We start from the raw sequence: 26,812 nt of genomic DNA, 5'->3' as shown, positions 1-26,812 counted from the left end.
ATGTGAGCTGTGGAGAGATTGTAGGCAGACTTCTGTGATGCTTTTTACTCGCTCCGGGAGCTGGGATTGGCCAGTTCACCGTGTTCTTTTCTTGGTTGTGAGCAGGCAGGCCAGATTGGCAACGCAGCCATAGCATGAAGAAACAGAACCAGTTAGAGCAGCAACCAGGGCCAGTGGACTTTACCAATGCAGTAAACGCAGAAGACAATCTGAATCATCGATACACAGGTGAGTGGAAGTGTGGAAGTGTGCACGTTAGCGGACCTCGCTAGAGATCAAGAGAGGGAGAGTTTGTCTTTGTGGTGCCCATATTGTCCTGATGAGCACATAGTGGAATCCACATCAACGCCCAGAGCCCTGCATCTGTGACTTCCTGAAGCTCAGAATCATCCGTGTGATCTGTCTGATCTGTGGATCTGTTTTGATCAATTTCATTGGGCGGAGCGGTGGCTCTGTGGCTCAGGATCTGCGCCTGTGGCTGGGAGGTTGCCGGTTCGAATCCCGCGGCCGGCAGAGGAATCCGAATCCGTTGGGCCCCTGAGCGAGGCCCTGAACCCCAGCTGCTCCAGGGGCACCGTATAAATGGCTGACCCTGCGCTCTGACCCCAGGCTCTCTCCCTGTCTGTGTGTCTCCTGGAGAGCAAGCTGGGGTCTGTGAAAAGACAAATTCCTAATGCAAGAAATTGTATAGGGCCAATAAAGTGATCTGATCATGTGACCAGCGAGCAGAAATGGCAGTCCTGACTTTCAGTTCCCATGGCCAGGCCCCCCTCTTTTCATGGGACGAGCTGGGATGAGGTGCTCAGGCCCGTGAACATGCCTGTCCCGGCTCTAAGAAAAGAATGAGACAGTGTCCCACAACAGGGTGCACCCACAGGTGCTGCAGACAGCGCGTCATGGGTGCACAGATCGTATTAGTTCCAGTCCTATGGGCCTGTGACTTTCACAGGAGACCCCGACTTGATAAACCAGCGTTCATCAGCACAGTGAATTTACCTGCGCCATAGCTGTTCAATTAAACATCCAATCTCCTGCTACCATTATCAAAATACTCGTTTTCCTAAAGTAAAAACCTTTGTGAATACGTTGCCCTTATAAAGGATACTTTGATGTTCAATACATATATTACACGCATATATCATAAGTTATTTCAAGTAGGGGGCTGCGTCAGCATGCAAAGACTGCAAAGCAACAGGTAGCGGTTTTATTCCATCGTGAAAAGAAAGGAAGCAAGGTTTCGGCTGCGGAGCCTTCTTCAGGTGCATCACAAGTTATACTTTAGATGCTAGAGGGCTCAGTCTTAAAAGTCCTTTCGCAGATCTTTTGATCATTGTGTGGTAGGATTGAAGCAAAAAATCCACACAAAAGGTTATCCATCCCTGCTGTAGAGGGACGTTAGAGAGTGAGGGGGGTCAGGTTGTGGGCTGGAGTGCTGGGTCAGTCAACGAGCACCTGCCTGTGGAATGTGTAGGACCTGCATTGTCAGGAGGCTTTTAGCAGGTTGACTAAATGAGACTAAATTGGCTACAATTCAGAACACCTGAGCAAAAGATTTGGCGTCTCTTGATTTGAGGTGGTTCTGCAGCTCTTGGGTTGACCTGATGGCAGTACTTTCCCCGTGTGGGGCTGGAAGACATTGGTGATGCTGTTGTGAGGAAAGATCAAAGTAACTGCAGGGTAAGAATATCATTCTATGTTGTGGCATTTGTAGTTAACACAAGCTGTGATGTCAGACAGTTGTGTGTGTTGACAGACAAGCTCGATCCTAAAAAGTAGGTTCTGAGCTCTAAATTGAGGAGTTACTGAGGACTAGTCTCATCTCTCGTTAATCTCCCGCAGCTGTTTCGATGACGCACAGATCAGATCGGAGATTTTAGTTTAGATCTGAGGTGGGTGATAACGTACGGGGACTTGCTGGTCTAAAACCGAACTTTATATTGAACTACGCAAAAGAAAAAAAATGCATCTGATTTCCTCTGTGTTTTTTAATCGTCAAAGCTGAATCGGCTTTTTTAAGGGTCGTAATTAAATGAGTAATCAGTGATGTAGTTTTAGATTGAATTCTGTTTTGTGTGTTGTACTTTCTGTAATGCCTAAATGTTTTAGGAATTTGTAAAATCCTTAAATTTGCTGTTATTGGTAAAGACCATATTACCCCCCCCCCCATTTCCTTGGCTTATTTTCCTCTTTGTTTCTCTAACCTTTGCCGTTTGCTACTTAAACGGATTTCTGAGATTTTAATACCTCTGCAGCGCACCGGTGCCTGTAAAACTTAAGATGTCTTTGGATATTTCATCCGTCCACTTTCTGTTTTATCCAGTACAGGGCAACTGGGGGGCAGGAGTCTAGCCCAGCATGCATTGGGCACAAGGCAGGGTACACCCTGGATGGGACGCCAGTCCATCATGGGGCAGATGAAATGCTAACCACTGTCTCACCTGGTTTTGGATAATACTGGTGCTAATTAGCTCATCCCTTTTTTTTCCTTGTGAGGATATTAGCGTTCCAGCTGTTATTTTAAGTCCAGACTCTTTAAACTTCCTTAGATCTCCATTAGGCATTTGAGCCTGTAAAATATGACATTTTACTCCTTCTGTTGGTGAGTTTCTCCATAGTGCGAGGTACTGGCCCCTCTGCTGTTCTGTGCTAAAAGTATTTCCATGTTTGTGCATTTAAAAGTGCAAACCAGAGGCTCCCCTTTACACAAAGGGTGGCGGGAGTGTGGAACAAGCTACCCTGCCATGTTGTGGAAGCCAGTACCTTCACATCTTTCAGGACAAGTTTGTCCATTGACTGCCATCTACTTGTCGGGCTAGTTGGTAGAAGGACCAAGGGACATGATGATGATGATGGCTTACACTTATATAGCTTTTTTACAGTATACCTTTGTACAGTATGATATCTTTTTTACAATGCCCCATCACTGTACTGGGGCATTAGGACCCGCACAGACCGCAGGGTGAGCGCCCCCTGCTGGCCCCACTAACACCTCTTCCAGCAGCAGCCTCAGCTTTCCCAGGAGTCTCCCATCCAGGTACTGGCCAGGCTCACCCCTGCTGAGCTCCAGTGGGGCTGCCACCTGGGAGCTGCAGGGTGGTCTGGCTGCTGGCATAGAGGCCTCCTCATTAACAGCGCGATGTTACTGTCTCGTGCTTAGTCAGTTACTCCAGCCCCATGGTCTGAATGGCCCATCCCGTGCAGCCTGAGCTCAATTCTGCCCCCCGTCTTTTAGAAAGATTACCTCTTCCGGATTCCTCTCCCCTTCCTCCCCCTCTCCGCCTGGAAAAGCGCCCCCGAGGCGGTCTTCCCCATCTCGGGAACGTCGCCCGACCGGTCCGGGCGCATGCCGCTGGCGTGAAGTCGGGGAATCTCGCTTCCCCGGGGAGGCTGGGCGAAGAATGGCATTGGAGTTCGCCGTTGGGGAATTTCCTCGGAGCCCCTCCCGAGCTTGGCTTCTGCCCCTGCTCCGAATTCCTAATGCGCTGAAGCGGTCTGAAAGGCTGTCGGGCCAGTTTGAAGACCCCGTCTCCACCCCCTCTCTCTCTCTCTCTCTCTCTCTCTCTCTCTCTCTCTCTCTCTCTCTCTCTCTCTCTCTCTCTCTCTCTCTCTCTCTCTCTCTCTCTGCTGGGCCTCCTGCCCTTCAGCCCAGCCCGGTGTATCTTGTCGCGAGTGCTGCAGTGCACCTGGGCGCAGCTGGCCGTGTGCTCCGAGACCAAGACATTAAGGTAGGGTGACCGTATTTTGGGGTTTTTTTTTAACTAAACATTTTGAAATATAAGGAGACAAGAGAAACAGTGTTACTTGTCATGGCCACACACGCCCTTTTCAAGCTACGCTGCGTACGCTGTTCAAAACACCCACCGGTAATGCGTGGAACGAACGAACGGACAGGCACAAACATATTTCTATGTTTGTTGACGCAAAATCCTGGCCAATTTTTGGGGAATTTTATCGATCCCGGTTGGACGGATATTTCAGGTCTCAAATAGAGGACGTGTCCGGGGAGAAAGGGGAGGTCCGGTCACCCTAATTAAGGAAACCCCCAAAACAGCAGCTTAAATACAGGTCAGCACGAGCAGTGGGCAAAAAACAGAACGGTGGCAGAGGCAGAATTGAATAATCTTGACATCTTGCAGGAGGAAACTGTGAATCTGTAAGTACATGCCTTTCTGCTCTTTATTCCCTTTATTTTGGCTTTTTTTTCCCCCAGCAAGAGCGCCTGACCCCTGCCTGACCCCTGCCTGACCCCTGACCCCTCACTCGCCAGCGCCATGGCCTCGGGCGGCTGGGGGGAGGAGCAGTTCTCCTGCTCGGTGTGCCTGGAGCTCCTCCGCGATCCCGTGACCATCCCCTGCGGGCACAGCTACTGCCGGGGCTGCATCGAGCGCCACTGGGACGGGGGCGCGGCGGCGGGCGTCTACAGCTGCCCGCAGTGCCGGCAGACCTTCTCCCCGCGGCCCGTGGTGGGCCGGAACACCCTGCTGGTGGAGGTGGTGGAGAGGCTGAAGGAGTGGGGTCCTCCTCCTCCTCCTCCTCTTCCTCCCGCCGGGCCCGGCACCGTGCTGTGTGACGTCTGCCCCCGGGACAAGCTCCCGGCGGTGCGGTCCTGCCTGGTGTGTGTGGCCTCCTACTGCCAGGCCCACCTCCAGGCCCACCGCAGCTCCCCGGCCCTGCGGCAACACCGCACCGCGCCGCCCGGCGGGCAGCCGGACCAGCCGGAGCAGCAGAGCCCTGATCAGAGGCGGCGCGGGCACCGCGCGGTCTCGGCCGCTACGGGGAGGGCGGAGAAGCAGGTGAGAGGGGCCGGGGCCGGTCTCGTCCGAGACGCTCTCTTTCGGCTGGTCGCCATCCCTGGACGACTGGGGTCTGTTTGATGGGGATTATATGGAGAGCGGCGCTTTTTTAGAATTGATTCAAAGTAGTAAGAGAGGGTGCGAGGGTGGGGTGGGGTGGGGTAAGAAATTAAAAAGCATCTTTCTAACGTGGATCTGTCGTAAAGACAACAGATGTCCGGGTGCTGTATTAGAGAATGCTATTGGCAGGTTTCGCAGCTCCTTGGGGGATAGGGACGAGTAATGGGTTAATTCCAGGCTGAAAAGAGGAGAAAGGAAACGTTGCGTTTCCTTTCTCCTCTTTTCAGCCTCGAATTAACCCTTTAACTACGCAGCCTTAAAAAATGCCATCTCATATCCACGTGAAGCTTATTGTATCAACACTGATTTACTTGTAGGGCTGATCTTGATTCGTTTCTGAATTTGCGCCAGGTCAGCTGGCACACAAGCTGTCTGATGGGCTTCAGACCCCAGTACCCAGTTCTGAAAATCTGTTCTCTCTTTGTTCAGAGGTCCTGCGGTACCCCACTTTTAAAGCAAGGACCACTAGACTCGAGAACAGCTTCTATCCCACTGCAGTACGAATCCTCAACAGCCAACTGCAGGGTTTCAGACTCAATACACAGCTTCACTATGCACTTTTTGCATAGTCTACCATGGTTTTTTTTTCTACTACGTATTTAATAATAAAATTGTAAGGAATTATTACTATAGCTCTGTTCTGGACACTGCACTCAAAGCTCTTTACAGGTGATGGGGATCCCCTCCACCCCCACCAGTGTGCAGCCCCACCTGGATGATGCTCCAGTCTTCTCCCCACACACCAGCTCTCAGTGGGGAGGAGAGCAGAGTGATGAAGCCAGTTCAGAGAGGGGGATTATTAGGAGGCCATGATTGGGGAAAGACCAGGGGGAAGGTTGGTCAGGACACTGGGGTAACACCCCGACTTTTTTTGAGCAACGCCCTGGGATTTATAATGACCACAGAGAGTCAGGACCTTGGTTTTATGTCTCATGCTTTTTGCAGTATAGTGTCTCCGCCCTGGACATATCTGTTGTTCTGGTTGTATTATTTATGTTTGCAATGTACCGTCTGCATTGTGCGGTGTTGTCTGCGCGTGTCCCGAGGGATCAGCGCGGTTAAGAATTCCACTGCCTGTGTACAACTGGCAATGGACTCCTCTACTCCGATGGTGCAAAGGCGTGGGCTGCCCTAGGGGCCCGGACACGGCGCTGTCTAATATGTGTATGTAGCAGCTGCACACTGCCTTTCCAGAGGGGCTCGGCTCAGGCGTGTCCCCACGTCTCCCCTGTCCGCAGGAGCAGCTCAGGGCAGCGCAGGAGGAGACCCGGACGGCGATCCGGCGCGGAGAGGGCGAGCTGTGGGAGCTGAGGCGAGCCGCGAGAACGCACAAGGTGAGCGCTCGGAAACGTGCATAATCCGACCCATTTTTTTTGGAAGCTTTTTCCTCACTTGTGGCTCCTGCGTACCGCAAATCGCCCACGTTTCCTGCAGGCGACTCCTCCCCCTATCACTGAGTACCTCTCAGCTACACCAGGACTCGGTGTCCTGCTGGGCTCTTCTGGCAGGCATGATGAGCCTTTTCCTCATGTGAGAGGGAGATGGAGGTGTCCATTGCTGCCAAATGTCTGTTAAATCAGACAACGATCTTTTTCAGCCCCCCCCCTTTCAGTAATAATTAACTTTATTTTATATAGCGCCTTTAAAGGTGGCTTCTCAAAGTGCTTTACAGGATGACAACAACAATAAATAAAAAGAATACACAAGATAAAACACAATTACAACATACAGAGGAGACCGTGGATGGTGGTAGTAAGAGAAGCAGAGGGGTGAAGAATGGAACCAGTTCAGTAAAGGCTCTTCTGAAGAGTCTGGATTTGAAGGAGTTTAGAGAAGGTGACTCTCTGATATCCTTGGGGAGAGAGTGCCAGAGCCTGGGGGCATAACAGGAGAAGGCCCTGTCACCCATACAGTGCAGACGGGCTTGGGGGACAGTAAGGAGAGCAGAGTTAGAAGAGTGAAGGTTGCAAGGTGGGGAGTAGGGTGATAATAGTTCAGACAGGTACTGAGGTGCCAAGCCATGCAGAGCCTTATAGGTGAGCATGAGGATTTTAAAGTCCACGGAATTTGACAGGAAGCCAGTGCAGGGACTCCAGGATAGGAGTAAGTTCTCTAATGCAACAGCCAAGACGCTTTAGACCTGAAGCCAGCAGGAAGTGTCGTATTCGGACTAAAGTACCCAGTTCCTCCAGCTGTCAAGCCTGTAGATTCTGCCATGGTGATCGCGGTCTGTCCTCTCGATCAGAGCTCTTCTCGCGCAGCCCGGGAACAGAGCGGGGAGGTCTTCGAGGAGCTGATCGGTCTCTTCCAGAGCGCCCGTCTGAAGGTGGACGAGCTCCTCGTGGGGCACGAGGAAGACGCTGCCGGCCTAACGGAGGCCCTCATCCAGCGCCTGGAGCAGAAGGTCTGCGAGCTTCAGAGGAGAGAGGCGGAGATGGAGCGGCTCTCTCATACAGAGGATCACAGCCGTTTTCTGCAGGTACTGGACCTTCACTCAATGAACATGCTTGCCCTTCTCCCTTTATAATAATAATAATAATTGCTTACACTTACTGTATATAGCGCTTTTCTGGACACTCCACTCAAAGCGCTTTACAGGTCATGGGGATCCCCTCCACCATCGCCAATGTGCAGCCCCACCTGGATGATGCAACGGCAGCCATAGTGCGCCAGAACGCTCCCCACACACCAGCTCTCAGTGGGGAGGAGAGCAGAGTGATGAAGCCAGTTCAGAGAGGGGGGGTTATTAGGAGGCCATGATTGGTAAGGGCCAATGGGAAATTTGGCCAGGACGCCGGGGTTACACCCCTACTCTTTTCGAGAAACGCCCAGGGATTTTTAATCTAATTTAATTTTTAATCTTTATATGAGCTGGATCTTGAAAACGTAATTGCAACAGCATTCCTGTCTTATTTCTGTCCACAGTATATCCTTGTTTCCCCCCCCCCAATGAGTTATACTTGGAATCGTCCTGCCGTGTGGATTGTGACTAAGTCACTACAGCGAAGATGTGCCATCAGATCGCCAGCCTGTCCTAGAAATAAACTCTTATGGTGCCGATAATGAGGCTGAGTCAACAAGAGGCTCTTGTGAGGGCGGGGGGGCAGTGCAGGAGGGGGTTATAGTTGTATAAAGCAAAGTTGGAGCCCCCCCCCCACCCAGATTCAGGATTTGCGTCATGAGAGCATTTCTTAAATGCGACCAGCTTCGTAAGCGAGATGCTGGGGGGGGAGCTCAGTAGTTTCAGTACAAGGGGAGCAAAGGGAAGGGATTTAGTTATCGGTACCTCTTAAATTTCCACTTTTGTGCGTTTGTAGTCCGAATAAAGAAGAAGAAAGCGAGCTGTAACATTACCTCCCACACAGCTCTAAAACCTGTCCAGCTCAGCACGCCTGTTTTTTTTTTTTCCATCCCTCTGACCTTAATTCCGTCCTTAAACTAAGGTTTTTTTGATAAGGTCATCTTGATCAGTTGCAGCTTGAGAAATCCCTCTAATACGGTACCTTCACGGAGATTTCCCGAACGATCCTGGGGCCCTGGGCCGCTGAGCGACCGGTTTAGCACAAGCCCGAGCCGAGCCCTGTGGTTTCACTGGGAGGGGGGGGGAAAAACCCACTCTCTCTTTCTCTCCCTCCAGAACTTCCACACTCTCTGCGCTCCCCTGCAGCCTGCGGATCTTCCCGGCATCGTCCCGGGTCCCGACCTGTCCTTCACGGCGGTGAGGAGAGCGGTCTCCGGTCTCCGGGAGAGGGTGGTTGAGGTCTGCAATGAGGAATTGGCCAAGATCTCCGAGACAGGTGACCCAGAGCCGTTCGGGACTGAATTTCTCCCCCTCTTTTGCAGTAAAAGGGACATTTCTATTGGTGGAGAACCTTTTTGTTATGTGATTTAGATGTAAAAGGCAGCCGGTTTTGGAACATTATGAGAGATGTCCAGGCTCAGATTTCTGCTTTGGCATCTGAAATTCTGAATCGTGCTGCTCCGTTAGTTGGCATTACTCTAAATGAATAAGAAGAAAACCACAGAGGAGGTCTGCTTTTCGTTGCTCTCGCTGTGGGCATGCTTTTCCGCATGTTGAGTACAGCACGCCTGATTTATAATCCCAGTTGACTTCGGTTTTTTTTTTTTTTCAAACTTGCAGAGAAATGATCTTTCCCTGGAAAAATGCTAAGGTTGTCGGTAAATCTTGTCTTTTCATCTAGTGAAGCAGACGACGGTTTATACCCTGAGCCCTGGGGACACGGACGTGTGTGCAAATGGTAGGACTTCCGGTTTGAGTTATTTCTTCCTGCAGGAAATCTGTATTTTTTTTTTAAAAAAGTTCTGTTCACATCCAGTTCGAAGGTGCAGTTTTCCTGCCGATTCATTGAACCGTAATGAAAAGACCTGATCCGCAGGAGGTAGGAATGGTAACAGTGGAACTCAAAAATGTGAGTTCCGTTCTGCCGCTCTCTTCAGCCTGGGTTCAAGGTTTCACTTTAGAAATATCTTGTTCAACTAACAAGCTTTATTAAACTGCAACATTTTGTTCCTAAAAATGACCGTTTAACAGAAAGCGTTATATCTACTGTTTTCATAATGGGTATCATGATCCTACTACATATACTACAGTGTAATAAAAACATCTGTAATCAAAGATTCCTTCAGTACCACACGGGGAACTGGACTATTAAACAACACTACAATTTTACAGCCTTTCAGGAAATCCTGAATGCCATTTCACACAATCTTTCATTTTCAAACCGCTTACGAGCACTTAATTTCTTCATTACTTCTAAAACGATCGTCTAGTTTTAATGATCTGTGAATTCATGGCGGATTTCAAACGCTGTTATACTGATGAGCCCGTAGATGACATGGCAAGAACGTTTTTTTTTTCCTTGAATCGGGAGTGTCGGAGCTCGAAAAGCACAGCTGCAAGGTTTTTTTTTTTCCCCTTCCATCGCAAAACCGAAACGCATCTGAAACGAGACCTGTTAAAGGTGAGCAGTGGGGGAATTGGAGAAAACTGCTCGACTCTCTTTCTCTCTCTCTGAAGCACAAAGGTGGGTCTGATGGAGAAGCATCACAGGGGGCGTCAAAGGATTCAAGGTTTCCAGAGTCGGAAAATCTGGAACTTCACACCCCTGGGTTGTTAAAGCAGAATCGCACAAAGTGTAATGGACCGCAGAGATGTGTCGAAATGCCTGCTGATTAATATGTACTGTGCCTTGTGCGCAGGAGGAGGCTAGTTGGTGACCTCTGGTGGTCAGCATGTGAATTACCAATTGGGTCTAGCAGTGGGGAGGGATTGTGTCTTTTTCTGTGCAATTAGAAGCTCATTCTCTGTTCCTAGTGAATTCCCTCCCATTCCTGGAGAGGTTCCTGAGGGTGTTTTCAATATTAATGGTGCTTTACACCCCTTCTGTTCCAAATCGCTTGTGTCCTTGAACTCCATTCTGTTGCCTGGTCATAGTGTACAGAAGGTGACAGTTCAGGGCCCTGTTGACCACTTTAGGATAGACCTGTCACTACAGGACAGTCCTGGGAGTTGAATCCCAGCTCCTTCCTTCTGCTTTTTCCCCTCACAGGGGCCTGTGATCCAGCTGGGACTGTGGACTCCGGAGCCTCGGCTACCTGCACGCCAGGTGACTTTTTCCCCAAATCCTCGCTGAGTACATACGAGCCTCCCAGTTTCCAAAAATCGGCTGCAGTTCGCTCGTGACTTGTCAGCGGGGTTTTGGAGGCCAAAAAAGGGCTTTTCACTGAAGAGGCTTGGGTGATGGGAAGGAAGTGTGGTTGCAGTAGGTAAAGACGGGCACAGGCTCCTGCCCAAGCCTGTTCACAGAGGGGTTTTGTGGCATGACGCGGGGGCGTGTTGAGCGCGGAGGCGTTGTCTCTGTAACCATGGCTGATCGGGGATGAGACGCACTGAACGCCTGCAGCTTCCAACGGCAGTCCCAGAGGGGTCCGCAACCAAGCGGTTTCTCCCTCATTTTTTTTCTTTTCTTTTTGTCTGTCCCGCTGCGCGTCTCCGCCGGGACAGACTGACCCTTTTTCAAGTTCTATATTTGGCCCTTAGCGCTGCATTTTTCTCTCTTCCTGTTTTTCGTGTTGTTTTCGGGGCGTCAAGTTATACCGGTGCTCCTCGTGAAATCTCGCTGGACTGCGCCCTATGCTATCACTAACTGTGGCTGAAAAGCTGATCAACACATTTGTGTTCTCTCGAATTGACTACTGTAATGCTCTACTCGCTGGGGTATCTAAATCTACTCTGAACAAACTGCAGTATGTCCAAAACTCAGCAGCCAGGACCCTGACCAGGTCTAGTGCAAGTGACCACATTACTCCTATCCTGGAGTCCCTGCACTGGCTTCCGGTCAAATTCCATGTAGACTTTAAAATCCTCATGCTCACCTATAAGGCTCTGCATGGCTTGGCACCTCAGTACCTGTCTGAACTATTATCACCCTACTCCCCACCTCGCAACCTTCGCTCTTCTAACTATGGTCTCCTTACTGTCCCCCAAGCCCGTCTACACTGTATGGGTGACAGGGCCTTCTCCTGCTGCGCCCCCAAGCTCTGGAACTCTCTGTCCAAGGATATCAGAGAGTCACCTTCTCTAAACTCCTTCAAATCCAGACTCAAAACCCTCTTCTTCAGAAGAGCCTTTACTGAACTGGTTCCATTCTTCACCCCTCTGCTTCTCTTACTACCACCATCCACGGTCTCCTCTCTATATTGTAATTGTGTTTTCATCTTGTGTATTCTTTTTATTTATTGTTGTTATCATTCTGTAAAGCTCTTTGAGAAGCCACCTTTAAAGGCACTATATAAAATAGTTTATTATTATTACCTTTGAATAATCAAAACCAAGTAATAGCCTAATGAAAACTGAGACCACAGGGGAATAAATCTGATGGGTTCCATCATTTGGCAGCCTCCTAAGATCTTTTACTACTTCTGATCTGATTCGGATCAGATTTAGTTTTTAGCTCTACAGGGAGCTCAGGTGGAGTCTTGGTGACTGGAGAAGACAGATGGACTCCTTTGCGTGTCTGAATCGAGACATCGGTGCTCTTATCTGCTAATGCCCGTTTCTTTTTAGTATCCCCAGCGGAGGAGGACGCACTGTGCGGTTTGAAACTTCAGGAGCCCAGAACCAGAGAAGAGTTATTAAAATGTGAGTCTGTTTCTGCTGGAATTTGGGCTATTCTAGAAATGATACTCAAACAGCAAAGTGGCGTTGTGGTGAGCACTGCTGCCTCGCAGCGCTGGGGCCCTGGGTTCAGTTCCTGGGGTGCTGTCTGTGTGGAGTCTGCGTGTTCTTCCCATGTGCTAGTAGGTTAATTGGCTTCTGGGAAAGTTGGCCCTGGTATGAGTGTGTGTGTGACCTGCGACGGACTGGCACCCTGTCCAGGGGGTACCCTCCCTTATGCCCGTTGAATGCTGGGATAAATAATCCTTATGCTTATATAACACTTCCCATCACCTGTGGATCCCCTGCACCCCACCTGGATGATGCTCCAGTCCTCTCCCCACACACCAGCTCTCAGTGGGGAGGAGAGCAGAGTGATGAAGCCAGTTCAGAGATAGGGATTATTAGGAGGCCATGACTGGTGAAGGCCAGGGGGGAATTTGGCCAGGACACCGGGGTAACACCCCTACCCCTTGCATTGCCTAGTGGTTTGAAAATGGATAGTGTATATCCGTACGCTATACTGCATGTACAACCTTCCTTTACTGGTGTAAATATAAGCTTTCTTTAATGCAAGCTCACTGTGTACGTGAATTAATTGGATCGACGTTAATCTAGCTTTTAGTTTTTTAGTTTCAGAAGTGAATCCAGGCACACCCTGCTGGGTTGCAGGTACAATGAATCCAGTCAGAGCAGGGACTGCATGGTCTGTGGTCTTTCACAATGGGCTCCTGTCCAGGGCCCGTTCCAGCGCAGCCGGGCCGCGGATCGGGAAGAAGTCTCTCCCGTCCCGGCTCACCCAGGTTTTCTTTCCGGACAGACGCCTGCCCCCTGTCGCTGGATCCGGACACCGCCTTCAGACACCTGGGCCTGGCGGAGGGCGACCGCAGGGGCAGGCTGAGGCGCGAGGCCCAGCCCCACCCCGAGCACCCGGACCGCTTCGACTACTGGCGCCAGGTGCTGTGCCGGCAGGGCCTGGCCGGGGGGCGCCACTACTGGGAGGTGGAGTGGACCGGGCCCAAGGTCTCCATCGGGGCGTGCTACCGGGGGATGGGCAGAAAGGGGGCCGGGCCCCAGAGCCGGCTGGGCCACAACGACAGGTCCTGGAGCTTGTACTGCTCGGGCTCCGGCTGCTCCCTCTGGCACGACGGGAAGGAGACGGCGGGCGGCCGCGCCGGGGGCCCCCGGGTGGGCGTCTTTCTGGATCACGGGGCGGGGGTCCTGGCGTTCTATGGCGTCGCGGAGGGCGTGACGCTGCTGCACAAAGTCCGGGCCGCGTTCGCCGAGCCCCTGTACCCCGGGTTCCGGTTGGGCTCCACTGTGGGCTCCAGCGTGAGCCTTTGCCCGCTGGACTAGGCCCCCCCCCCCCCCCCCCCCCAAACTGGGGATCAAGCTTCCCTGGAGAGTGAATCCGTCCCTCCAGGTGGGATTCCGGAGAATCGGCACGACTCATCCCATCCGGGCGCAGCCTAGGCTTGCGAGACGTTCTTTTCGGCACTTTTTCGTGACGGGGGTCTGCTCGGCAAAGCTCCAGTCGCGCTGTCTTGCTGCCGTTTCCCGCGTGCGCCTTTCACGAGCTTTTATTCTAGATACTTGAAAGCCACTCACTCTTGCTCTTGCGCCGGATGTCACTGTAGCTCTTCTGTACTTGTGCTCTCCTTTTCGTCCTCCATTCTAATGATTTTCGGAGAGATGATGAGAGAGATTCCGCCTTTTTTGTATCTGTACTTGCCTGGTGGGTTTCATACGAATCCGTGCTGTGGGTAGCCTGTGGTTGTGGTAAAGGAATCTCTACACAATCAGCTTTGTGCTTCTGTGGGGATTCTGAATTATGCGTAGGTTAAACTAAAGGCTCCGTACACTATACTGCATGTACAACCTTCCTTTTACTGGCATAAATATAAGCTTTCTTTAATGCGAGCTCACTGTGTACATGAATTAATTGGATCGACGTTAATCTAACAAATCTTGATTCATGTACACTCGCTGTATTCCACCTGCAATGGAGCTGACATGTCCGTGCTAGCAGAGATTGTTATGGAGAATTTGAATGTGATCAGATGGTGTGATGAAGGACTATATTCTGATTTTGTTTTTGTTTTTTTTATGGATGTGATTTTTAATGCATGCCCAATAAGGAATAATAAAGGTTTTCTGGTGTTGAAGGATTGTTCGCGTGGCCTGCGTGTTGCTGTTTATTATTAATATTCATCCGACAACATCAAAGGGTGGGTCTTTATTGAAGTGGGTCGTTAATGGAGAAATTAGGGGGATTGCGTGCGAGAGCTCTGAAATGCGGATGAAAATGGGTTCGCAGCTGAGAGAGGATTTGCGTGGTGTAGCCCCGATGTCTAAGTTTGGTGTCCCCTTGGAGTCTGGTCTCTCCACACAGGTGTCGCCCTCTGTGTGGATGCTCTTCGCCGCCTCAGTACTGAGCTCTCAAGTCTGTCCGCGGGAGAGGCGGAGAGGTCTACGCCAGCCCTGCACCGGTGAGGTGAGAGAGGTCTACCACCATTCGTTGACGGTATACAAAAAAAAACGTTACAGATTTCGAACTGAGCACAAAATGGCGAACACTGCGAAAGTACTGGAAAAGTGCGAAAGTCGACCGTGTTTTTGCAAACTGCGGGGCTCGCCGTGGAACGAGGGCAAGAGTCCCCACAGATAATTACGTGAAGCGGCCCTTCCTGCTCACTAGTCACCGTAGTGATGGACGAGTGGGGGAAAAAGCACAGGTTGTGCAGCCTGACGTTTGCATGCAGAGTTGACAAGTAAGTAGTGTTTGTCTGGAAAACCGCCTCCAAGTGGAGAGCAATATTTCCACTGGATTAAAAGAGATGGATTCACAAGCCTGCTTGCTTACAGGGTCCTAGGACTGCTCACTGCACGTTTGGTGCCTTCTTCTGAATCGCAAAATGGGATCTAATGGGACGATTGATTGAAATTTGATTTAAGGTCTAGAAAGTGGCAAAAGAGCTGAATATTTTGACGACTCGGAGATCCCTTCCAACTGGGAAGACCCCTGGAGTCACTGGACCGGGCCTCTCCTGGACCAAGGTAACGAACCCCTGGAGTCACTGGAGCGGGCCTCTCCTGGACCAGGGTTACAGAACCCTGGAGTCACTGGACCGGGGTTACAGACCCCTGGAGTCACTGGACCGGGCCTCTCCGGGACCAGGGTAACGAACCCCTGGAGTCACTGGAGCGGGCCTCTCCGGGACCGGGGTTACGGACCCCTGGAGTCACTGGACCGGGGTTACAGACCCCTGGAGTCACTGGAGCGGGCCTCTCCGGGACCGGGGATACGGACCCCTGGAGTCACTGGACCGGGCCTCTCCGGGACCGGGGATACGGACCCCTGGAGTCACTGGACCGGGGTTACAGACCCCTGGAGTCACTGGAGCGGGCCTCTCCGGGACCGGGGATACGGACCCCTGGAGTCACTGGAGCGGGCCTCTCCTGGACCAAGGTTACGGACCCCTGGAGTCACTGGAGCGGGCCTCTCCAGGACCGGGGTTACAGACCCCTGGAGTCACTGGAGCGGGCCTCTCCGGGACCGGGGTTACAGACCCCTGTTTTAAGCCAGTTGGAGTACAGTTGATCCGGCTCCTTCCAGCCTGTCTGCAGGTCTAACAGAAGAGCCGCCGCTCACGGACAGCTCAGTCCAGTCCGTCTGCCAGCCACGAGCTATAGGTGTGTCACCGAGTCGTCCGGCTGTTGAACAGGGAGGCAGCGTGTGGCGCGACAGCTGCTAGGTTACAAGAGGTGGAGTACTGTGGGATTAGCAACGCCAGAACTGAGTCAACGACTACGCAGGAGTGCTGCTCTATTCTGGGGCCGCAAAGCTGATTTGCAGGAATTAACCTGGCGTGGGCGTGCTTCAGTCTGCACCAGCTTGTGACTCTCTCTCTCTCTCTCTCTCTCCCCCCCTCCTCCACCTGCCCACGTCGGCTTCCCCTCACCCTGCTGCGCGAGGCTCCTCTCCTCTCCTCTCCCGTTCCTGGATCTGCGGGATCGCTGCTTGGCTGCTGTCCGTCCAGGTGCGTCAGGATGCTGGCCACGATGCTGACCGTGATGTACTTCATGGTGCGAGCGGCGGAGCAGGTGAGGCCCTCGACGAAGCACGGCGACGCTCTCCTGAGGTCTGGCAGGGTAAACTCCTTCAGCATCGAAGAGGGGAAAAAAAAAAACAGTAAGATTTTAGGCCTTCTTAAAAGTCATCACTGATGGAGAGAGGCTCCATCTAATGTGATCAGAATGAGATCATTCTCTGCGGGACGGGGAAAAGACTGGAGTGTCTCAGTTTTCACGATGGCTTGCTCTCGTTTGCTGATCGGAAACGATGTCCCCCCCCGTGCCCTGCTCTCCTGGAAAGCAACGTGCAGGAGATCCAGGAAGATCTTGATACCTTTGCTGCCTGAGGGATGAGACCGGGATGATGGAGATAAGGCAGATTTTGGATGTGGGCGTTAGAATTCGATCGCGTCGCCGTGATAAACAGGTCGGGTCCAGACCAGAGCCACACGACACTGCAGGCTGGGGTTGATGGTGGCTTCTGTAGTGTTTATCGGACTAGACCGCCCCCCACCTGATCACCCCTAATGAGGAGGATCCACAGGGCTCATGGGGAGGCAGGGGGGGCTGGAGCTACTGGGGTACATAGAGAACCTCACTCGGGGTCAAACAGCAGCACCTGCAGTGAGTAATCGACCCCACACCTCCTCCTCCTCCTCCTCCTCATCATCATAACAATAATTGCTTACACCTGCATAGTGCTGTTCTGCACGCTCCACTCAGAGCTCTTTTCAGGTCATGGGGATGGCTCACCAGTCTGCTCACTCGGTGCCTCTCTGCTGTGTTTCTCTGTTGCTGTTCCACGTGCTGCAGCTGTGGGCGTCCTCTCTGCAGGACACGATGGCCACTCTGTGTGCCCGTGCGGCCGGCCGCAGTGCGATAGCCCACACCTCAGTAGAGGGAGACCCGTTGAGATGGTGGAGCGGTGGCTCTGTGGCTCAGGATCTGCCCCTGTGGCTGGGAGGTTGCCGGTTCAAATCCTAAAGCAGAGGAATCCTACTCCGTTGGGCCCCTGAGTGAGGCCCTTAACCCCAACTGCTCCAGGGGCGCTATAAAATAGCTGAACCTGCGCTCTGACCCCCAGCTTCTCTCCCTGTCTGTGTGTCTCATGGAGAGCAAGCTGGGGTCTGCGAAAAGACAAATTCCTCATGCAAGAAATTGTATAGGGCTAATAAAGTGATGTTGTTGTTGTTGTTATTATTTGATGTACCTGGGAGTCGTCCCAAAGTAAACTGTACCAGAACTGTTGTCTGCACAATCCCTGAAGCAGTTACTAATGCCCTGGGTACAACGTGCAGCTCCTTGGGTCTCTTAACTAAATTCACGTCTCCAGGTCCAGCTCCCCTCTCTTGCTGCCAGCAGCTCTCCGTGCAGAAGGACGTACACAGCCGGAATTCGCCCTTTTCCTTTAGACCCTAGAGCCCCTGTTCCCACTTTATGTAGCGAAATCGGACGCGAGATGTGAAACCGTACTGCTGTACGAGGGACCCTGGCTGTCGGGGTCCCGGAAACGAAGCTTGCAGAAGCTGCTGATTTTTTTTAAATTTTGCAACATGAACTCTGATGGACTCCGGGCTCTTCTGCCATCCCGCTAACCCCCCCCCCACCTCTGTCTCTCTGGTTCCCAGGTGGGCTCGGGGTGGCTCCGCCCGGACCCTCTGCCCTACATGGTGTACCAGCCGCTGCCCTGGCAGGTCCAGTACGTGTCGCAGAACCGCCGCGGGAGCCGCGTGGACGAGGTCAGGACCGCCGCCGCGCTCTGGGCCGCCGCCGCGCTCTGGGCCGCCGCTCTGGGCCGCGCCGCTCTGGGCCGCGCCCTGGGCCGCGCCCTGGGCCGCGCCGCCCTGGGCCTCCGCCCTGGGCCTCCGCTCTGGGCCTCCGCTGTCGCCTGCCGCTCTGGGCCTCCGCTCTGGGCCTCACCGCTCTGGGCCTCCGCTCTGGGCCTCGCCGCTCGGGGCCGCGCTCTGGGCCGCGCTCTGGGCCGCGCTCTGGGCCGCGCTCTGGGCCTCCGCTCTGGGCCGCGCTCTGGGCCGCGCTCTGGGCCGCGCTCTGGGCCTCCGCTCTGGGCCTCCGCTCTGGGCCTCCGCTCTGGGCCTCCGCTCGGGGCCGCGCTCTGGGCCTCCGCTCGGGGCCGCGCTCTGGGCCGCGCTCTGGGCCTCCGCTCGGGGCCTCGCTGTCGCCGGCCGCTCTGGGCCTCCGCTCTGGGCCTCGCTGTCGCCGGCCGCTCTGGGCCTCCGCTCTGGGCCTCCGCTCTGGGCCTCGCTGTCGCCTGCCGCTCTGGGCCTACGCTCTGGGCCTACGCTCTGGGCCTACGCTCTGGGCCTACGCTCTGGGCCTACGCTCTGGGCCTACGCTCTGGGCCTCGCTGTCGCCTGCCGCTCTGGGCCTACGCTCTGGGCCGCGCCGCTCTGGGCCGCGCCGCTCTGGGCCGCGCCGCTCTGGGCCTCCGCTCGGGGCCTCCGCTCGGGGCCTCCGCTCGGGGCCTCGCTCTGGGCCTCGCTGTCGCCTGCCGCTCTGGGCCTCCGCTCTGGGCCTCCGCTCTGGGCCTCCGCTCTGGGCCTCGCTCTGGGCCGCGCTCTCGCCCGCCGCTCACGCCCTGTCTCCTCTCCCTCCAGAGAGAAGGCGGCTCGCAGAGGGACCCTGCCCCCGGCGGGCACCGGAAGGGTAAGTTCCAGAAAAACACAACCCCCCGCCCTCCCCTCTAGAGATTGCATCCTCTGTGGAGCGGTTTGTGCGATAGGCAAACTGGAGAGGATCCAGTGTTTTTGGAATGCTGGCTTTAATGTGTGGAATAAGTCGTTTTTCAAAGCACTTCATTATGATGGGGGTTTGTGCAATAGGGCGGTACTCGTTCAGGCATGTGGGGGCTGATTTTTTCGGTACTGGCACGATGGTGGTCGTCTTGAAGCAGCTAGGTACAGTGGCCTGGGCCAAGGACAGGTTAAAGATCAGCCATCTGCCAGGCACATGTTCTGAGTACCAGGCCAGGGATACCATCAGGTCCAGCAGCTGTCTGTGTGTTCACTCTACTTGGTGATTTCCACACATCTAGCTTGGACAGTGTGGGGGGTGGGGTGGCAGGGGAGTCGGTGGTCCAGGTGGCTGGTTCAGGGTTTTGAGCTTCGAAGCGTGCGTAGAAGGTGTGGAGCTTGTTTGGAAGAGAGGGGTCAGTAGCGCTTACAGGGCTTGTTTTGCTCCTGTAGCTTGAGATTGTATTTATGTCTTGCCACATGCGTTGGTGTTGTAGTGGTGTTCTATCTGGGATTTGTACTGTTTCTTGGCAGATTTTATGCCAGCTCTTAATTTTTTCCTAGCCCCTCTCAGTTCTTCCTCATTAGCCAGCAGCCATATCACCCTGCAACTCCCAGCTGGCAGCCCCACTGGAGCTCAGCAGGTGTGAGCCTGGCCAGTACCTGGATGGGAGACTCCTGGGAAAGCTGAGGCTGCTGCTGGAAGAGGTGTTAGTGGGGCCAGCAGGGGGCGCTCACCCTGCGGTCTGTGTGGGTCCTAATGCCCCAGTATAGTGACGGGGACACTGCACTGTAAACAGGCGCCGTCCTTCGGATGAGACGTAAAACCGAGGTCCTGACTCTCTGTGGTCATTAAAAATCCCAGGGCGTTTCTCGAAAAGAGTAGGGGTGTAGCCCCGGTGTCCTGGCCAAATTTCCCATTGGCCCTTACCAATCATGGCCTCCTAATAATCCCCCTCTATGAATTGGCTTCATCACTCTGCTCTCCTCCCCACTGAGAGCTGGTGTGTGGGGAGCGTTCTGGTGCACTATGGCTGCCGTCGCATCCTCCAGGTGGGGCTGCACACTGGTGGGGGTGGAGGGGAGTCCCCATTACCTGTAAAGCGCTTTGAGTGGAGTGTCCAGAAAAGCGCTATATAAGTGTAAGCAATTATTATTATTATTAATTACCAGATTTGAAGGCTGCATCACGGGCTTCGAGCAGGGAGCGGATCTCAGTGTTCATCCAAGGTTTTTGATTCGGGAGTTTGCGTATCTTTTTAACGCTCACATTTGCTGATGTAGCTGGCGACTGCTGATGCATGCATGTCAATATCGGTGTGGGATCCGTGGGAGGCTGCATCTTTGAACACACTCCAGTCTGTGCACTCAAAACAGTCCTGAAGCATTGATTCTGCCTCTTTGGTCCATGTTTTTACAGTTTTAACTGGAGCCTTGGTGCGTTTGAGAAGTCATCTGTAGGCTGGGAGTAGGAACAGGGAGATGTGGTCAGATTGCCCAAGAGGGGGGTGAGGTACTGCTTTGTAAGCACCAGGTACATTAGTATAAACAAGGTCAAGTGTGTTGTTTCCCCTGGTGGGGCAGTCAACGTGTTGGTTGTAGCTAGGCAGGACTGATTTCAGATTTCCCTGGTTAAAATCGCCTGCAATAATAAAAACACCATCAGGGTGTGCTGATTCTTGTTTACCAATAGCTTTGGATAGCGTTTTGACTGCTTCCTTAGCATTAGCGTTAGGAGGTATGTATACAGCGGTAATAATGACCGACGTGAATTCCCTAGGTAGGTAGAAGGGTCGGCATTTTACCATTAAATATTCTAAGTCGGGTGAGCAGTGGATCAGCGCTGTTAATTGTAATAGGTGGGGAACTGGGGGAAATCCGATTGGCGTCAGTATGCTCTCCACACACAGAGGGCTGTAAAGAAGGCCGCGTGCATTATGGGAAGTGTGGCTCACTGTGAGTTTGCACTTCTTCCACCTGGGAGACGCCTGAGTCCCCAGGTGTGACAGCAGCAGACTCCGAAAATCTTTGACCCCCCCCTCCCCCTGCAATCTCTCTCTCAGACAATGTAAAGCAACACTCGTATCTCCTGTAACACTCCTGTACTGCCCTCTCTGTCGGCGATGTTGGTCTTCCTGGTCGTCTTCTGCCAGGGGAGAAGAAAGCTCGAGCTGTATAAATAAAGAGGAGATGGGTGTCGCCGCATCCCTACCGAACATTGCTCTCGCAGTTAAAATAACGTCCAACTTTTAAAAGCCCCCATCAGTGTGAGTGATGGGGTAGAGTTCAGGAATCTGACGGCTGATCCCTTGATCCCACACGCGGGCACACTCTCAAGAGCGCACCCGGAGGACGTGGGACGGGCATTCGAAGACCGACCGTATTTTTTTCAGCTGTCGGAGGAAGTAAAGGGGCCGTTGAGCCTTCTTCGAAGCTCCAGTTGCATGCTGGGACCACGCTCAATCATTAGCGAAGAAGGTGAAGCTGCTCACCCTCTCTACACCATTGAGGGGGGTAGGGGTGTGGTCCCCACCCTGCTTTCTCATGTGCCCTTGAGTTCAGTATTGTAAGCATGAGCCCCTAAAAAAAGAGTGCCCACCTTACTGGGACACCCCTTTGTGGGTGGGGAAAATAGACACCAGAGGGGGGTGGTCAGTCACTAAGGTGAATTTTTGACCATAGAGGTAGTAATGGTGGTATCCATAACACCCCACACCAGGCTCAGAGCTTCACGGTCAATTTGAGCATAACCATGTTCTGCTTTTTGTCAAAGAGGCGGGGGCTGGTCTTTCAGTGCCGTCTCTAAGCTGATGCGACAGTCCGGCAGGGATACCGTCCTGCGGAGCGTCGCATGTCGGTCCGATGGGCAGAGAGCCCCAAGTTGTCCCATCGGAGTGATGGGGGCTTTCTTTTCGTTTCTCGGAAAGCTGTTTCGCTTCTTTCAGACCAGTTCCAACTAACTCCCGTTTGGAGAAGAGCGTTCGGGGGGGGATGAAGAACTGGTGACAGGTTCGGTAAACTGGCGGGTCTGTGTCATACGTGTGTCATTGGAAGGACTAGTTACTTGGCGGATGTTTATCACTTCACCATTCTTTTGCGTGTACGCGCCCGCGCATTGATCTCACGGTTAGTGATGAGTCGGAGAAAGTTCTCGCGAAAGGCGCGTTAACGGGCGCCCTGTCTCTTACGGTTTGTTTGTTGTTGTTTTTTTTTTGCGTAGTTCTGTAAGTGAATAAACAGAAATTGGCGACGAGGATGTTCCTCAAGCCGTCGGTGATGAAAGGACGCATCAGTCTTGCTGTATGAAAGAAAGAAACAGACCAGAGATGGTGAAGAGAAACGTGAGTCACTGTCGCGGATTTCGCGCTTAATTGCAAGGGAGTGTGAACAGTGATTATTTACCCGAATAAAAATGATAATGGCGGGTCGTATTTGGAATGAATAGTAATGAATTTGCTGACTTGAACGAGGATTGAGCTATATGTAGTGAAAGGGCGGGACATTAGTGCGAGGCTGACGACGGGAAACCGCTTGTCGGGTAGTTTGCGAACCCCGCCAAAAACCCTCCGAAAAGACCGTTATAGAAATTTTGGATGCCCTGCATAATCATTTAAACCCAAACCATTGTTCCTACTTGGGGAATATGGGTTTCATGAGCGAAACCAGTCACACAATGAAAGCGTATGGGGAAAATTTCGCCGAGTTGCGCAGATTTATCGGAGCGTTGTCGGTTTGGCGCCGGGCTGGAGCACTTACATAGGCTTTAAATAGTGCAATTTCGGTGGAAACGGTAAAAGAAGCATCTGAATGGCAGAGTGTAATGCACATACGATTTTCTGTTAAGGTTACTGGGAAAAGGCGGCCTTAGTGTCGCTGTGGCAAGTGCTGTCATGACCGCGGCGAGCGTTGGTTTAAACACGCCGAGAAAGGGTGTAGAGCAGCTACAGACAAAAGGAAAAAAACCTCTGAAGTACAAAAAGTGACCGAAGTTGAACAAGACTCATCAGTAAGTGATGCAAACTCGGCTGAGGGTGATCTGGGATCCTTGGAACTGTATAGCATTGGGGAGGAGGATGGGAGAAAAATCTGGACCGTAAAAGTCAAAATGGAGCTGGTCGCAGGGTCAGCTCGTTTAGTGATTTCTAAGGCGGATTACAAAAGACTGTTTGAAAAGCTGCCATTGGAACAAGCATCACTAAAGCTTAAAACTTACACTGGTGAGACTGTGCCCTTTCCTGGAAAAATTGAAGGTAGCCTACATCGGAAAAACACACAAGATAGGCCTTTTTGTGCGGGCAAAATAGGGTCTGTAGTGTTACGTTGTGAGTGGTTGATTCAGTCGTTTGATTGGAGCTCCATCTAGGCACTGAATATTGGGTCTTAGAGCAACAAACCCCCTGAACAGAGACGTTTGCAATTACTGGCTGATGCAGAGATGTGTTTAAGGAAGGCATTGGAACCTTGAAGGGTATTAAGGCAATAACTGAAGTTAATGAGAGGGTTCGTCCCACCTTTCACAAGGCAGGTCCTGTACCTTGTGCAGTTTGTCCCAAGCTGGAGGCACAATCACAACATTTAGAGAAAGGGGGCATCTTGTCTGAAATTGAAAGGAGTGACTGGGCGACTCCACTAGTTCCAATCCCAAAGAGAGGAAAGGCTGGTGTCTTTTGTGGAGTTTTTAATGATGCCAGAAATCCTGTACTTTACAGTGTTCATTACACTTGTAGAGAAGGTGTTTTAGTGGCATTAGCAGAGGGTAGTGGTTCTCCAAGTTTGAAATATGCCTAGGCATATCTTCAAATGGAGATTAAAGAATCATCAAATAAATATTTGACAATGAATACTCACAGAGGCCTGTTTCGATACAGTCACCTAATTTTGGGGGTGCCATCAGCCCCAGCTATATGGCAGAGGGGAATTCCAGGTACACAGAGTTATCTGAATGATATTATTGTGATGGGCAAACATGATAGAGAATACTTGGAAAATTTAGAGAGAGCACTTGCCAGGCTCAGAGAGTGTGGATTGTGAGAGAATAAGACCACGTGCAAATTTCATAAAAAGTGAAGTCTCATATTGTGGTCACAGGAAAAGTGGAAGCAGCATTGAGAGCACCAGAGCCGCAAAAGGTTCGATCTTACAACTGCAGTCATACCTGGGGTTGGTCAACTATTATCACAAGTTTCACAGAACCTGCCAACAGCTGCACCTTGGGTATCGGTAAATACAACTGACCAGATGCACTGTAGGTTGTACAGAACACTGACACGTTGAAGACTCTTTCTTCCACCGTATTGGTCACTGTAGAGTATAAATGCACTGATTGTGCGTAGCGGTTTACAACAGGATGTGTATAAAATATCACCACACTGCAGTATTTAGTCAGTGCACATTGTCCACACCCTAAATTGAGACATCTGACAACCAGCGGTTCTCCGTCTTCATCTCAAAGCCTGATAAAACAGATTGCCGTCATCTGAGCTAGAATGACGATGCTAATTGGATTGCTGAGTCTCCATCCTTAATCCCTAATTCCCAGCCCTTGTGTCCCAGCCTGGACCGATGCCTCCTGGGATTTCCTTGCTGTGCTGTCGTGTCAAGTGTAGTGCCGCTCTGCACAAGTATAGTGGCATCTAAGGGGTGTGAGGCAGCCTTGTTATGCCGGTTATTTTTTTCAAAGAAGGAAGTTTTCAGGACGCTCTCAAGTAACGAGAGATGTACCAGATAAAAACCAATGGAAAAGCACTCTGGGACTTCGGATGTGTCAGTGCAGGGTTTAGCAAGAGGCTGGAGTTCCTTGCACTCGCTGCCTCAGGTGAGCTGGAAGTCAGAGGTGGTCTTGTAAGTGATCTTGCTGCCCCATTATTGTGGTTATTAGGAAAAATAGTTGCTGTAGTTAAACCAGAGAAGAAAAAACAGTCTTGGAAAGGTCCTTCATGGTTACCAGTGCTTTTGAGCAAAGCTTACTGGTATGGGTGGCCAAGGATTCATGTATCTGCCATTCTCGCTGTCATTGTCTCATGGTGCGTCTCTGATCTTCATTCGCACTCAGTCTGCCAGCGTCCGTGTGCCTCACTTTCACACCTGATGGAGTGTCTTTGAAGCAAGCTGCAGAATTGGTTTTCAAACGCAGGCTACTGCTGCGCCCCATTTTCATTTGCAACCTGTCCCCCTCCCAGTCCTTGCTATGATGTCTCTCTCTTCTCTCCCGCAGGCTCCGGCAGCCGGCAGAACGGACAGTGGCACGCGGGGGCCCCCGCTTCGCCGGAGAAGGCGGCCGTCACCATCCAGACGCAGTACCGGAAGTACCAGCAGAGGAAGCAGCACAAGGATGGGAAATAGGCCCGGCGTCAGGCGCTGCGCCGATGTGTCCTGGCAGAGCACGCCCGTTTCCATCGTGGGTCCGCTCGCCTGTCCGCCACAGTCGCAAGAGCTTTGAGCAAATATTCCCCATCACAGGACATCCGCCCCACACAAGCACCAGTTTCCCCCCCAGTCAGTCGCACCCATACTTGGCTACCGGGGTTACCAGCATTCTCCCATTCTGAGGCGTGGAGCCAAATCACGCCTGCGCGTCCTTGATGATCCACAGACTGACCACCCTGATCCCCTGCACATAGCTGCAGACACACTGCACTGTACAGCAGACTCGCAACTTGTGCTCTCAACTCGCATGGTTGGCTCCGGAAAACAAAAAAAAGTGTGTGTTGGGGGGGTTCTAATCTCTGAAAGATGTATTAAGCATGCCTACCAGAGCTAGTTAGTGACCCTGTACCCTCATCTTACTTACTGTAATTTACTGTTATGTAATATCTTGTGTTACCATAAGAGATTAATGGGGGGGAGGTTATAAACTAGGGTAAAATTGAACTAGACAGTATGTGAATTTGGCCCTAGTGCTGTTCAGAATCCCTCACCCCAGCGTAAGCTGCGAGTCAGCTGTGTGTACCACATGGCAGCAGTGTGCATTTCGCCACCCAGTTGACTTGCTCCGCAGCTCTCTACCAGTGGCTGGAGCAGACGGCCTGCCATCAGCCTGTCTGCTGGAACATGCTGAAGGGGCCTGGTGTACCATGAGCTTTCTGCCTCAGCGTGGGCTTTGCTCCCCTCGGCTGTGACGCCCGGTAAGTCAGGTCCCGCCACATCATCGCAGGAGCATTGTTTTCCCCACAGGCGAAGGGCAGTGATGCTCCCTGGCTAGAGTCCAGTGCACACGCTAGTTAGAGCGAGACTGTGGGAAGAATACGCACACGCTGCACTGCTTGATCACCGGTCCAGAAGCTTTCACTCTGATGGACTCATTTCAGGTATTGAAACGTTGTCACTGGGGAAAGGGCTTTCTCTCCTGATGTACTGTATTGTATACATAGTAAAAATTACCAACTAACTTCAGTCTGAACCAGTCTTTTTTTTCTCCCCAACAGTGGGAAGTTACAGTAGATGGAGTGGTGATGTTATAGTTGGTTTGTTGTTTTTTTTTTTGCCATGGGTGCTGATTTTCACAATTAAGCATACCCCTGTGTTCTGTGACTAGATGAGTATGCCAAAATAATAGGAACAGCTGAAATTGGTTTCACTGTATCAGTCATTGTTAAACAGACGACTGAAAAAGTGGATCATCATGACATAAGCTCAGTGGCTAGAGGGTGGCGTGACTGCACATTGGTGTCTCGCAGCGCAGGGGCCCTGGGTTCAATCTGAGGTGCTGTCTGTGTGGAGTCTGCATGTTCTCCCCATGTGCACTTGGGTTTCCTCCAGGAGCTGCACAAAATGTTGTCTTTTGTAAACGCAGAATGAATATTCCATTAATATATTAGCAATTTCCAGAGACTCGATGTTTTGCCTTTTTTCTAGGCTCTAGATTCAAGTCTCACACACACATTTTATGCATATTGAAT

At 52.0% G+C, this 26,812-nt stretch overlaps 2 protein-coding genes across 3 annotated transcripts; both read left to right on the top strand.

The window, feature by feature from the left end:
- Positions 1-157: 157 nt before the first annotated feature.
- Positions 158-14,259, top strand: LOC148816638 (E3 ubiquitin/ISG15 ligase TRIM25-like). 2 transcript variants are annotated; one of them, XM_088939935.1, is made up of 10 exons: positions 158-228; positions 3,645-3,725; positions 4,211-4,793; positions 6,152-6,247; positions 7,159-7,392; positions 8,551-8,710; positions 9,116-9,172; positions 10,484-10,540; positions 12,001-12,075; positions 12,911-14,259. In XM_088939935.1, the coding sequence occupies exons 3-10, from the start codon at positions 4,272-4,274 to the stop codon at positions 13,444-13,446; spliced, it is 1,737 nt and encodes a 578-aa protein (XP_088796061.1). In that variant the 5' UTR covers positions 158-228; positions 3,645-3,725; positions 4,211-4,271; the 3' UTR covers positions 13,447-14,259. The 2 variants fall into 2 exon arrangements, with proteins under 2 accessions (XP_088796061.1, XP_088796062.1); XM_088939936.1 differs by lacking the exons at positions 158-228; positions 3,645-3,725 and having other exon boundaries at positions 4,152-4,793.
- Positions 14,260-16,034: 1,775 nt separating this feature from the next.
- LOC148816637 (uncharacterized) lies at positions 16,035-26,298 on the top strand. The gene is made up of 4 exons (XM_088939930.1): positions 16,035-16,194; positions 17,793-17,903; positions 18,780-18,828; positions 25,129-26,298. The coding sequence occupies exons 1-4, from the start codon at positions 16,141-16,143 to the stop codon at positions 25,254-25,256; spliced, it is 342 nt and encodes a 113-aa protein (XP_088796056.1). The 5' UTR covers positions 16,035-16,140; the 3' UTR covers positions 25,257-26,298.
- The last annotated feature ends 514 nt before the right edge of the window (positions 26,299-26,812 follow it).

The sequence above is a fragment of the Atractosteus spatula genome, chromosome 22, assembly GCF_055471065.1.
Source record: "Atractosteus spatula isolate fAtrSpa1 chromosome 22, fAtrSpa1.hap1, whole genome shotgun sequence".
Classification (NCBI taxonomy): domain Eukaryota; kingdom Metazoa; phylum Chordata; class Actinopteri; order Semionotiformes; family Lepisosteidae; genus Atractosteus; species Atractosteus spatula.
Note: the sequence above shows the minus strand (reverse complement) of the source record. Positions and strands in the feature narration are given on the sequence as shown.

Bases quoted from the DNA above. Each gene is read 5' to 3' on its own strand.
- LOC148816638 (XM_088939935.1), top strand. From the start codon at position 4,272: ATGGCCTCGGGCGGCTGGGGGGAGGAGCAGTTCTCCTGCTCGGTGTGC. The intron at 6,248-7,158 runs GTGAGCGCTCGG...CCTCTCGATCAG, and splicing joins GAGCCGCGAGAACGCACAAG to AGCTCTTCTCGCGCAGCCCG. The intron at 9,173-10,483 runs GTAGGACTTCCG...TTCCCCTCACAG, and splicing joins CACGGACGTGTGTGCAAATG to GGGCCTGTGATCCAGCTGGG.
- LOC148816637 (XM_088939930.1), top strand. From the start codon at position 16,141: ATGCTGGCCACGATGCTGACCGTGATGTACTTCATGGTGCGAGCGGCG. The intron at 17,904-18,779 runs GTCAGGACCGCC...CTCTCCCTCCAG, and splicing joins GCGGGAGCCGCGTGGACGAG to AGAGAAGGCGGCTCGCAGAG. The intron at 18,829-25,128 runs GTAAGTTCCAGA...TCTCTCCCGCAG, and splicing joins CCCCGGCGGGCACCGGAAGG to GCTCCGGCAGCCGGCAGAAC.